We start from the raw sequence: 14,766 nt of genomic DNA, 5'->3' as shown, positions 1-14,766 counted from the left end.
ATTGTTGTTCAGTCTATATATTAATAATATTGGGAAGGATCTGACAGGATATGTTCAATTATTTGCTGATGATGCAAAGACAGAAGAGTAATCAGGGATGCTACTGATATCCAGAACTTACAGAATAATTTGAATAGGCTGGAAATGTGGGCAATAATAATAGCTATCAATTCAATGTTAGTAAGTGTAAAATAATGTACTTTGGTGTGATGAAAAAAAAGATGTGCTTTGCATTATGGGATACTAATGCAATTAATGTGAAGCCATTAGTATCTATATACAAGTCGGCTAGTCATGAAAATACTTCACCCGAAACCTTTATTTGCTTACAACTTGTATAAAGGACTAAACAAGAATATAATTTCTTAGCATTTTTAATTTAATGGCATATTATATTGGCAGGATTATGCTACAAGAAACTCATGAGACAGGTAGGGAATTATGATGAATAGGAAAAATTTCAAAAGTCATATTGCAAAAATTGCAAACAACTCAGAGGATGAATTGCAATGTCGAAACGAACATTGACATGTAATAATAAGGAAGTCTTATTGCCTATTTTACAAGGCCTTGATACGACCACACCCAGACCAAAGAGTGCAGATTTGATCTCCTGGGTTTGAAGGGATATAGAAACTATGGAAAGTATGCAAAGAAAAGTAACAAACATGATATCTTACGGAATGTAGATTATGAGGGTAGAATGAAAATGTGTAGACTGCAGACACTGGTAAAAAGAGAATAGAGGTCTTGAAACTTCTGATGAAATTTTTCATTATATAGAAGGTGGAGAGAGGACAAGGGAACATAATGCATAGTATTGTGTATATCATGTGAAAATTAAGTTTGTGCATAGTTAAGAAAGGTTCGAGGGCTACGTTATTCTCTAACAGAGCAGTGAATGCATCTAGTGTGGAGTTTAAGAGAAGGTATGACAGCAGATGTGGATGATTTATGGCCTCCCAATGAGTCCTTGATTCCTTGGATAATAATAATAATCATTTGTCTGAATTTCTTTTATTATTCCAATACTTCTGAAAATGTGTGTATCCTTATGTATATCTGTTAAAAGGTGACACTTCAGGATTCTGTGTTAAAAGCAATATATTAGAAACTGAAACAAGTCTTACATATCTTTAAACACCATATCTAAACAGTGTCTATATATTATCTAAATATTATTTATATTATATTACAGGCAATCCCCTACCCATGTAAATCTGACTTATGATGATTCAAAGTTATGGACAAATTAGGAAAGCTTCCATTTAAATTTATGCCAATCAGGGGTTACAAATAATCTAAGCAAAACTTCCAATGAAACTGCATATTACCAGCTTATCGTCCAACCAATAACACTCTTTTGTTTGCTGTAGTCTCCAATGAGCAAATGGTTGCAGTATTCTTGTATTATTATGATTATTATTTCATACTGTGATTTACAGGGTTAACTAATGGATATAAAAGACCAGATATGAGCAGTGCATCCATTCAAAAACATAATAAGACTGGAGAAAGTTTTTTACCTTGGGTATACTATACGTTAAAGATACCAAGTAATTTTATAAACTTGGTTTTAATCAATAAAGGTCAAAACCGGTCTGGGTAGTGGCCCTTTCCTTTAATGCATAGCATCATACATCTCCACAAGGGGATGTGCTTTACATTAAGGGTGATACTATGGGAAAGTGATCAGATCTTACTCCACCTTTACCACGAGTTGCCTCAGACCTGAACTATGTTCAGGTGCAAACTTGACTTACTTGTCTGTTTGCTTACTTGGAAAAAAGGATTAAAACCAAGTTTATAAAATTAATTGGTATCTTTAACATAATAAGACTGTACTTAAAATGAAATTGAATATTATTAATTACAAAGGTGATCGAGACAACACAAGCCTATCTCGTCACTTTAAGCTGGCTACATCAATTGTGAATACAATCATTAAGTATGAGCTCACATTAAATATTTTAAATGATCTGAATCATTGAAACCTACTATTATAATTTTTTTTAAATGTTTTCAAATTAAGTTTTAGATTTATGATTTTCTTAATTTGTTTATGCCATCTGCCATGAATAATTTATTTTAAGTTTTCCTTTTTTTTAGCACTAACATTACATTATAACATTTCTAGCTTATACAGTAAACTATCAGATACCACACCAGCTTCAGAGGCCAATACAACTTATAACTTGTGGACAGTCCTCTGAAACACAATCCATTTTTAAGTAGGGGACTGCCTGTATTTATTTTTTTTTCAAGATGAACAGGGATTTTTTGAAACACTCAGAAAGCAATTTTCTAAAAAAAATTAAGTTTCTAGAAGAATGCACTTATGCTTACCTCATGAGCTTCATACAAAGTAACTGCTCTACATACATCAAATTTCCGAGCCATCATAAATTTTACCGCTGTATTCCATGACATTGATCCACCATTGTTATGCAGCTGTAGTTCATTCACAACTGATACGAATTCCTTTACAGCCTTAACAAAAATGTAATCAAAATTTATGTTGAAAAGTTGTTTTCACAAGAACCATTTTTTAAACAATCACAGGGAAAAAAAAAAAAAAAAAAATATATATATATATATATATATACACACACACACACACACAGTACTAAACTTGGAAAGTCTAGTATATATATATATATGTTTGAAAACAGTCAAACTATTTCCAAAATAATTTCACCTTTGTCTAATTATTTTATGAAGAAAAAGGGAAAATCTCTTGAGAAGGGGCTCTCCATAATGTGACATAATGCTAGATTTTAATTTACCAAAGAGTCATTTGAGTTTAAATGACTGCTATCACAATAGTCACCACTTGACATTTATCCTATTGCTCCTTGATTTTGCACTAAGCAATCTGTGTGCATTACTAGAAACCTATTTACACTCCAACAAGAGGACTATGATCTTCAAAGTGGATGCCAAGTCCTCTTATTAAAAATCACCTCTTAAGAGGTTGTGTCATTTATTATATATGTATATTTATGTTTGTTTAAGTGTATAACGTTATTTTACTTCAATGTATTTCCCCTCATACTTTATTATTTTGTCGGAACACTAAATTAGCTGTATACAAGACAGTGTTCAAAACAGTTTTAACTTATGGATCTGAGAGCTGGGTCAGAAGTAAAACACTTGACCAAAGACTAGAGACCGCAGATATGAGAGTCCTGAGAAAGATTATAGGTGTGAACAGATGGCAACAATGGCAATATCATATTAAAAACGAGGATATTAGGAAAGAACTTGACATTGTCAACATCCAGGAATGCGTTAGCAGAGCTAATCTCAGGTGGTATGGTCACCTAAACAGAATGGGCGAAGAAAGATTTAGCAAAACAAGTGTTCTCTGCCAGGTTGGTAGCAAAACGACCCAGAGGAAGACCAAGATATAGGTGGATTGATACGGTAAAAGTACAAAGTGCCTTAGACAATACAAATATAAGATCTGATAATGTTGAAGCCTTGACAAGTAACAGACTGATTTGGAGGAAAATTGTAGATAGGAAGTTAGTAATGATGTAATTTTTTTCATGTAGTACTATCATATCCTGTACACCCCTTGAGGGTACATGGCAGGAATTTGATGATGATGACTTCATTATTTTTGCGATTGCTTGAGCTTGCACAAAATGCCTGTACGTAGACTGAGAAAAAGTCTCTGGCTGGGGCAAAATCCTTAATCTAGGTTGCTGTAATTCTAGTATTAATCCTTAAAAATTTATTTTTGTTAACGACAGCACCATTAAGGATTGTGTAAAAGAATTTTCTCTTTCTTTTACATACAAGAGAATAATTTAGCTAAGCTAACTAAATTATTCTCAGTATAATAACCCTTAAATCAATTTTATCTCAAGTAACTCCGAATTACTTAGTCGTAGCTGTTACTTCACTTAGGTCACACATGTTCGATTTGGTTTTGTGAGGCAGTGCATTGGCTAACAAAGATCAGGCAAGCTATTAACAAAACCAAACATGTTTATTTTAGCTAAGACAATACAATTAGCATACAAAGGTAATGGGACATATTACGTGCCTGACTCTCCACACATTTAGTAAGACAATTCACTTAAGGTACTAAACAAAGAAACCTTTTACACTAAACATAATAGACACGTGGATGGATTTTTAACAAACATATCCCTACTCTCTATCCTATTAATATTAGACACTATTATATTATACACGTTTTAGGCATTATGTAACACAAGCACTATTCAAGTTTACAGTATTCTTTCTACATCTATCATCTGTACACACAATCTAGGCAATTAATATAAAGCAATTTACTTACAAGTTCACAAAATCATGTACAGTCTTGGTCCAAAAGGGTTAAGGGTGAATTCTGCAGGTTCCTTTTTTCAATCTTGCATGACGGCTGTGATCGGGCACTATTCAGCGGTTGTCATCTTGCAAATTCCTTCCTTGTAACAGTAATGTGTTTCTTCGGTGATGAAACTATTTCAGCTGAGACAAATCAGCATGCATGTGGATTGGTGCATTCGTCGAAACATACTACGGACGGATATCTTGAAGTACGGCCTCTGTTTCCAGCGAATTCCCCATGATCTCCAGAACTACTGCTCGCAGGACTTCGACTCTTCCCCTCCTCGAAAAGTTTGCCGCAGGAACAAAAAATAAGAGAGAATTTTGCCGCTCAATCTCCACCTTTAATATCATTGGCCATCCTTCCAAAACTTTACTGGAAGCACCCTTACATCATCCACGCTTACGTTAGGTTTTGGCAGCAAAAAACACATAATTCAGTGACCTTTGAGCCTATTGTTGACCTTCAGTTTACTATCTTAATCCTGTCTGATCATTTTGGTTACAATTGCTTGTGGTTCTACATTCAGTTATTCTAACATTATATTACAAAATTTATTACATTACAGTAGGTTATATACACTTTTAATTATAGGTATCTTATGGGCTATGTAAAATCGATATAGGTGAAAAATATTTCTATATTTCACCACAAGAGATTTTACAGTTGATCATCATAATGGGCTACCAGACAAAAGATTATCACAGGATTGAAACTTTTGTTTAACATGTTATCGTGGTATAGCTTAGCTTATATGAAAATCAAAAGGATTTTATCCAACTAGATTATGACAGCATATAGCTTCTCAAGTATGTTCCAGATGAAAATAACTATATACAATCATGAAGATAATGAAACTTAAGTGTAGTAGGAGTTGCAGACATAGGGTCCAAACAGCTACACATACAAAAGTCAAAGTACGTTATTTTTTATCTGCACTTTAAAATTTATTCATTCAAAAAAAAAAACTAATCCCAGTCACTAATCATGATTTATTCTATTCTTTAGATATATCAGTATCTTGATGAATGAAATATTTTATGTACATAATTTTGTTCAATATATAGAAACTGTCATATATTTAACTTAATTTACATTTCTTATGGGCTATGTAAAATCGATATAGGTGAAAAATATTTCTATATTTCACCACAAGAGATTTTACAGTTGATCATCATAATGGGCTACCAGACAAAAGATTATCACAGGATTGAAACTTTTGTTTAACATGTTATCTTGGTATAGCTTAGTTATATAAAAACTTATTTTTATATTAACTTTATACTGTATATAACAATAACAAAAATGCCATGAGTTTAACTGCATACAGTTTTCACAGAAGCTCTTATATGATGCATTTCCACAAATTGTAGCTCGACATACAAACTGTCGAGCTACAATTTGAAGATGATATAGTATAGAACAGATGTAACTATGCGAGCATTCTACTGAACAAGTATATAAGACAAGGCTCCTTTATAAAAAGTGCAACTTTTTTTCATTTGAACAGAAGGATATGAAATTAGTACAATTTATTCTGTACTTAAAAAAAAGAAGCTGAACTATTTGCAATTTACCATAAGTGCTGCTAGTCATCCTGGTTAGCTGCATGTGAATAGCACTTCCACTCTCCAACCAGTAGCTCATGGGTTCAACTTCCACCATGATCACAGACATTTGTTAATGTCTTTATGTGTTAAATGAATGTCATGGGTCAATATGAGACCATCATCCTGCTAAATGAAGACCTGAAAATTTTCATGTTTGGTATTCAGAGCAGAGTTTCCAGATTATGTAATCCTTAGCTGACCCACAGCTGGACAGGTCTTTACAATAAGTAGTTATAGACTAATTTAATATAATAATCTGGGATAGACTGAATATTGTTTCATAAAACCAATTACAAATATTTACAAGTATAATGCTACTCACAACTACTTTAGTGAAAAATCAGATGCTTCCTTGCCTTAGAGCAAGAATGTACTAGTTTCCCACTAAAGCAGTAATCCTTCTTCCAACCACAGATTGGTGCTGTACCTATGAGAAGCAAAATGGCTGCAGTAGCTGAAAAAAACCTCTACTAGACTCAGCGTCAAAGGAGAAGGAAAATTAAGTTATTCTGAAGAATGCACGTACATTTCACCCTACCAAGGACATTTGCTAAACTGAAAGAACATATTCACAAAGTCAACCTACAGAACATGTTTAACATCCACACAAGGCCTGTATTTGAATAATACAGGCCTCTGCTATGTTACTAGAGTGATACATTAAAGGCTGAGTGAAACATTAGGGGAGAAAAAAAAAAGAGTACAACAAAAGCTGCCTCTTAGAATAGATATAGATGACACAGATGATGCTTTACAAGAGGGCTTGATTAGACAGTGAATGAACATGGGAGTGGGGTTACCAATTCAATGTTGCAAAGTGTAAGATTTTAAAATTCAAAAAACAAAATGAGACAGAGTATACAGTTTTGGGATATATTGAAAAAGGTGGAGGAAATAAGAGATCTGAGGTGATGGTGGATAGGTACCTAAAATTTAGAGGACACATTGCTAAAATTGTGAGAACAGCAAAAAAAATTCCAGCAATGATGCAGAGTATACACTGACTTGTAGACGTAAGGAAATTATAGTTGCAATGTTTGGCTACATATGGACTACTATGCACAGATACGGTCACCTGTTGTTAAAAGGATAAAGAAGTATTAGAAAGGGTCTAGAGGCAATTGACTAATGTGGAACATTGAGAAGATGCAATTTACAGAATCTAGTGGATGGAAAAGTAGGAAGAGTGATATGATAGAAATGTATAAGTTGGTAAGGGATTCTTATCAGATTAATGCTGAAGATGATTTTCATAGAATGGAGGGAGATGAGGGGAACAAGAGATCATCCCTGGAGATTGTATAAGGAGAGTATGAGAAGCAGGTATTTTGATGTGTAGAGTGATGAATGCATTGCTTGAGTGTGGAGTTTGCAGAGAATGTAACTATATTTAAAGCATGGTATGATGAGTTGTATGTATGATAGAGGGACCTTCTATGATGAGTCTTTTACTTATTTATCCTAGTTTAAAAATCAATTATTGATTCAAGATAAAAAAAAAATATATTTAAGGCACAAAAAACAAGTAATATTCACAATTAATTTCATCTTCTAGAGTGTATTTTGTTTTAGTGACAAATTACAGAACTGAAAAAAAATATCCATCTCTAATTTCAGGAATGGTGACTGAATTTGAAGCTTCTGTTAATTTGAAGTTCAAAATTGAACTTCAACACCAGTGAAAATTTTAGTTGATTCCATTCACTCATATCAGTGAGTGATATCACTCACTCATACTCCAGGACAATGTTTTATTCCTGCCCTTAAATGTCTTCTTAGACAAGTTCTCTTAACCGTCAATGTGAGTAATCATTGCAAGAAACAGGATTTCTGGCTGACAGAAGAAAACGTTTCTTTTAATTACTGAATCAATCCTTACTTTCATTAAATTATAATAGATAAGAAATTATATTCTTGTTTCAATCCTTTACTGAAGTGTAAGCAACAAAGAATGTGAATGAAGTATCTTCCCGACTAAGCTAGTTATATATAGAGGCTGTTTGACTTCAGATCAATCGCTTCACTATCCAATAACGCAAAGCACGCTTCTTTCAGATGTATATTGCTATGCATTATAGGAAAGGCCACTATCTAGACTAATTTCAACCTTTAGCAAAGTCTCAACAGTGGAAGCCAGATCTACTGATGACACCTCATTAAATAAATAAGGTTGAGGCAACTGATGTGAAATCAACATCCTCTATATAAAAATACACTAGTGATGAAGATACTTTATATGCAAACTTTGCTTACACTTTGGTAAGGGATTAAAACAAAAATTATAATTTATCTATTATAATTTACTGGATAACCAAGTGAAAAAACTTTCTAGAACTCTAATACAGAGTATTTTAATAATATAGTAATACACCATTCTAATTGTATATAGAAAATATTACTTTTCTGCATTAACTTTAGTATCTTCCTGGATCTGGCTCCCACTGATGAGACCTCAATAAAAGTTGAAACCAGTAATGGAAATGATGCTTTCCTAATGCACAGAAAGATATACATCTGAATGGAAGTGTGCTTTGTAATACGGGATACTGAGGCATGAAGTCAATAGCCGCTATATATTAGTAGCCTAGTTGTGAAGATACTTGATACATAATCTTTGTTTGCTTGTACTTTAGCGAAGGATTAAAGCAAGAATATAATTTACTTGATAGATCAGCTACTAAAAGATGAATGCCTTTTATTGCCAAACAATATAAGAGCATAAACTCATTATGAACTTAACACCCTTATTAATTTACTGACAGATATTGTTCTGAATATAAAGGTGCAATATACACACACACATCAATTATAAGCTACCTAACATGTGACATTAAATTGTGAAACTAAAAGTTCAGTTTCAAAAAAAAATTGCAAATTTCATAATACTTTGATATGAACTGAGACTACCTGGCTCTGCTAAATATTTATGGCAGACTTCCAACAATCAGAGTAAGCATTACAAATGATAATGTTTCACAATTTTCTTTCTTTCCGATAGCTCCTAAGGAAGTTCAATCATATGCAATTATCATATAAACCATTGCAATGGAGATGTAAATTATAACACCACTTTTATTCACAATTATTGTCCCATCCAACTGCTAACAGATTTCCAGCTTTTACTATTTGTATTAAGAAAAGCAGTTAGGATTTTGCAGTCTTTTAAAAAGTAATACAGAAGCAGACTTTATTGTGACATGATAAAAACAGTTTGCACCCAATTCTTAAATTAAAAATGCATGCTTATTTGTTATTGATCTATGATAAATTTTATCTCCTATTTGTTTCCCTGAAACTATCTTTTCGGCCATCAAAATATTGCCATTTCAGCTCCATAAAAGGAACTTGAAAGTTATTTCTCATGATGAAACAATTCTTCTGAAGAACCGTTCACACCATACTTCTGTCTTGATAAACTTAGGATTTTCTTTCATGTGAATTCTAGCATCTTGTAATATATGACTCACTGCTACTACTGTAAAATCTCAAAACAAGCTGATTGTAATTCTTGCAAATGTGGGAAGAGACAGTATTTTCTCACACAACACAAAAATACTGAAACTAATTTTTTTCTCGTTTAAGTTTTCTAGTTCATTATCTTTCTTTCAAATCAATAGATCAGGTATTTTTCTGACCTTTGTTCTTGGATAAGCTGGTGTTCTTTAACTAATACTTTCATTGTTTCTTGCAAGCGCATGAATAATAACAATACTGAAATTTTATACCTAAAACAATAATGGATTTTTTTTTATTTCATTTTTAAATTTGTTCACTCAATCATAATTTTCATTTCTCTTTTGCTTAGAAAATAATCTTCAGATACTTATTTATGGTAACTATGAATCACTTTTATAACACAACTCCTTGATAGTAGAGGAAATGAATTTTTCTTCATATGGCTTCAATTTTATTGTATTTTAGAATATCCAAAATACTAAGCTCTTTATTGGAGCTCTTGTACTTCAAGACATGTCTGATTAGCAAATAACACCTAATATCTTCAACTGAAGATTGAAGGTCCGTGTTATTATAAGAATCAGAGACATGGAAACTGAAAAAACAGGAAGCTAAATTGATATTAATGCTTATGGCTATTTTGCCTATTTTTCATAAGGAGTACCCCTTGTATTACATCACTTGCTTTTTTTACTCCAATTAGATTAAAACACTGATGATATGTATTTAAAACCTAAATTAAAATAAAATTAATATAAAAAGGAATGATTTTTGACATTCCTTTGATTAGAATTCTCAAGATTGACCTTTTATGGTACAACATCGAAAATATATTGATAAAAAAGTATATATAACTCCCAAAATAAGAAGAAATAACCAAAGGAAAACAGAAATCTCAACCCACGTGCTTGAACAGAAGCATACCATGCAAACTGAAAAAACCCATCCATCATATTAGACATATAGAATAATGAAACAATGCCTAAGGATATCAGAAACTATAGCCATTAAATGTGCCAAAAACTCAATAAAAACATTCATGCCCCTATGTAATCTCAAAGTTGGAAGCTCCACAAAATGCAAGTTAGGCCAAGATTCCCATTAATAGAAAACAACGCAGAAAATCTGATACAAATATAAAGCCACAGACTTATGACAATTATGAAATCACCATATGCATTTTTTAATTTTTAGTTTGCATATCTTTAATTTCCATATATTTAGTCTCCATATAATTTTACCTATTTCTATCGGCTCCCCCTTTTTGGAAAAGGTTTAATGTATTTATTCAAATGATAGTCCCCTAAAATGGTTTATAGTTCATTTTAATGGTTTCAAGTTCAGTTTCATATACTGTATTTTTCCGTGTATAAGACCCCCCCCCCATGTATAAGACGAACCCTGCTTTTTCGAACCCAAAATTAAGAAATCAATATTTTAAACATCTCCACTATCTAATCATACTCGGTGGGAGGAGGTCCAAACTTTCTGAAGCTTTATTTCCATGTTCTTTTGAGTAACTGATGACTTTTAACTTGAATTTTCAAGAATGAGACAATCATTTTTTTATTTTCAGACATTTTTATGGGCTAGTGCTCAAAATATTGTTAATACATTAACTTACCCCGCCAAAGAGTTGCAGACGTATGAAGCTTTCAGAGTTCTGATTGGTTTATTCAGAATCAGCCATTAATGACGTCAAGAGACAGAGTTAACAAAGGGTGATTGGCAGAAGCCAATCACAGGCTTCTAGCAGAAGCTGCTAATGATTGACGGAAGCCTGTTCATGGAGACAAGGTACCGGCAGTTTTGCTACAGCAACAGCGGGTCTCTCAAATGGTTACCCCTCCCCCCTGTGTATAAGACGACCCCCAATTTTTGGTCTAAAATTTTAGAAAAAAGTATCATCTTATACATGGAAAAATATGGTACTTTTTATCGATATATTTCCAATGCTGTTCCATAAAAAGGTAATCTTGAGGATTCTACAGAGGTATGTCAAAAATCATTCCTTTTATATTCTTCTTTGGTGCATCAATCCGAAAATTGGTAAATATAGCAGCACATCACAACATCCTGTCTTGTGACTTCCTTTTTATCTCTTCATAACTCTTAGCGCCAGTTAGCATCATTATGTTATTTATATATGAAATTCTTGGTCTGCCTCATGGCCTCTTTCCTTTTATATTAGGCCATTTAAAATAGGCAAAATAGCCATAAGCATTAATATCAATTTAGAGGAGTAACATGGAAAATTTCCAGAAATAATATTTAAATAAAATAGTTTTTAAACAAAATATCTGTAAAAATATTTTGGCCCTAATGCATTAACTAATGATGACATATAAACAGACTGAACAAAAAAGTATCAACAGTGATATTAAAAAACGCAGACGAAAATGGATTAGGCATGTACTGAGAATGAACAGCAAAGAGACAGAGATTTCAAAATTAGCTTTGACATGGATTCCAGAAGGAAAAAAGGAAAAGCTAAATTAACTTTCCAAAGAATGACAGAAAAGGAAAGAAGAATAGCTGGTTGGGAGAACTGAGAGAATCTGAATTGGTGGCACAGGACAGACATGCCTAGAAGAAGCAGATCTCAGCCTTATGTGCCATGAGGAGAATAAGTAATGTTTTCAATGAACCTCCATAGTAGAAAGTTTTTCTCACTTAGTTAGAAATTAAATTAGCCAAGAAACTATATTCTTGGCTAATGCTTTATCCAAGTGTATGCAAAAAAAGTTTGCACATGAAGTATTGTCATGATTTGTATATAGAGGCTGATGATTTCACATCAACTGCTTTAGTAACCCATAATGCAAAACACTGCAGTGCACGGCAATGCAAAATGTTTTATTGTCACTCCTAAAAGGATTCCTATAACTGATTGCATGTTTAATGATAGCAATTTTCATAATATTCCTTATCATATTTCAAGTAAAATCTGGTTTGAAACTGCTCATATTATTTGAATCTATACCTCCCGTATCTAATTTGAGTAAAAATGAAGTTTTGCATCTTACAAGCGTAAGAGATGCTTCTAGCATCTCTTATGCTTATAAGGACTGAAAAAGGAAATCTTGCTGTAATCCAAAATGAAAATTTCAGGAAACTCAGCATTTTATTACATGACATTCTACATATCAGTGCATCTCCAGAGATCGTACAGAATTCTAACATATTAAACTAAACATGCTTTTAGATTAAGTCCAATCTTGTGGTGAAGAAACAAAGATAATTATTATTATTCAACACCTCCAGGGAGTCCGAAGACTCATCGAGGGAGGGCACCAACTCTACAACTCTCTGTCTCCACCATTTACTCCACCTACTACAACGAAATGCATCTACAGTAATGCCATCTACCACCAACCACCATCACTAGTATTTTCAAAGAAAATCACAAACATCCATGCCCACGGCAGGATTCGAACCCACAGCCTTTTGGTTGGAAAGTGGATACACTAACCACTTGCCCAACCAGGCAGGCATATAATAATAATGATAGTGTTCATTAAGCTACATAAACTTGCAAAAATTCACAAGAAGTTTCTTTAAATTCTACAGTAGATTCTATTGGCAGTCCAACCTACAAACTTTCTGAATATCTAGACTTCTTTTGTCCTTGATTGACAATTTTTTATATGACAGTTTTGCAATTGTCGTACATTAAAAACTGACAATTGCAAAAGCAAGATTTCTAAGATTATTTTTGTTATCAACAGACCTTTTAATCAGCTTAAAGTTTCTCTCTTTAGAAATATTCCTCTGGCTGATAATGTGAGCATTGCTATGGAAAGATTTTCTATGGATATCATAAAATTTGACTTTGCTATCAATGCAAGCTACTTTTCCTGCCAAAATAAACTATGCAAGCAAAGTGAAGGAACTACTATAGGTTCCCTTATCTCTCTGGCTTAGCAAAACATCATGCAATAACTTTGAGCAGCATATTTATAACCTTTCATCTAAGAGTATATAATTAAAATCTGTTGCATTTGTCAATTATTAGTTTATTTTCCCTTAAACAGCATAAGCAATGACAAAGACCATGAAACATGAATGAAAATATTGCAGTTGTTAAGTTTCTTTTTTTTTTTTTTTTTAATGAATTTCACCTCTTCTATAGTTGGCATATTTACCATTATCTTGTATCCACACTGTCAGTCTATTCAAATCATCTTGCAGCACCTCCACATCTTTATTAAAACTATTGCTCTCCCCATGCAAAAGTTGCAAATTAAATAATCATCCCTCAAAACATTTCCAGTATTCTTAATTTACAAATTAAAAGCAACAACTCAAAGAGAATTCTATCATGCACACCACATGATAATATATCATCATCATCATCAAATTCCTGCCATGTACCCTCAAGGGGTGTACAGGATATGACAGTACTACATGAAAAAATTACATCATTACTAACTTCCTATCTACAATTTTCCTCCAAATCAGTCTGTTACTTGTCAAGACTCCAACATTATCAGATCTTATATTTCTATCGTCTAAGACACTTTGTACCGTATCAATCCACCTATATCTTGGTCTTCCTCTGGGTCGTTTTCCTGCCAACCTGGCAGAGAACACTTGTTTTGCTAATCTTTCTCTCCCATTCTATTTAAGTGACCATATCACCTGAGACTAGCTCTGCTAAAGCATTCCTGGATACTGACAATGTCAAGTTCTTTCCTAATATCCTCATTTTTAATATGATACTGCCATTGATGCCATCTGTTAACGCCTCTAATCTTTCTCAGGACTCTCATATCTGCAGTCTCTAGTCTTTGGTCAAGTGTTTTACTTCTGACCCAGCTCTCAGATCCATAAGTTAAAACTGGTTTGAACACTGTCTTGTATACAGCTAATTTAGTGTTCCGACTAATTTCTCTCTTATTCCATATGAATTTATTCAATTGACTTCCCACCATACCAGCTTTGCTGATTCTGTTGTCTATTTCTATATTTAATTTACCATTCTTCAGTAAAAATTGTGCCTAAGTAGCTGAAATGTTTTACTTGTTCCACAGGTTCTCCATTCACAACACAGTTGACATTTTCGATGATTCTGCCTATTTTCATTGTCTTTGTCTTTTTATTGCTGACCTTCATACCATATCTATTACAACAGTTATTCAATTTAGTCAGAGAATCTTGCAGACCTGTAGCAGATTTATTTAGAAGTATAAGAAATATAACATCATCCGCATAAAGCAAAGAGCTGACATTAACATCTCCAATTTTGATATAAGGTTTAATACCACTTTCCTTCATAATGTGATCCATATAGATAATGAATAACAGAGGGGAAAATGTACATCCTTGTCTCACACCAGATTTAACATTAAACCA

The 14,766-nt window shown here is 33.0% G+C and overlaps 1 protein-coding gene across 1 annotated transcript in view; it reads right to left on the bottom strand.

Annotated features, from left to right (window-relative positions):
* The window catches only part of LOC150092995 (tyrosine-protein phosphatase non-receptor type 9-like), a 284,280-nt gene that overhangs the window by 239,508 nt on the left and 30,006 nt on the right, over positions 1-14,766 (bottom strand). The window contains exon 4 of the mRNA XM_090413471.1: positions 2,347-2,490. Coding sequence (XP_090269597.1) covers positions 2,347-2,490 — 144 coding nt within the window. The remainder of the gene's footprint in view (positions 1-2,346; positions 2,491-14,766) is intronic.

This window comes from Typopeltis vanoorti, chromosome 24 (assembly GCF_054136105.1).
Source record: "Typopeltis vanoorti isolate ZY-2024b chromosome 24, IOZ_Tvanoo_1.0, whole genome shotgun sequence".
Taxonomy (NCBI): Eukaryota; Metazoa; Arthropoda; class Arachnida; order Uropygi; family Thelyphonidae; genus Typopeltis; species Typopeltis vanoorti.
This window is presented reverse-complemented; position numbering and strand designations above follow the sequence as displayed.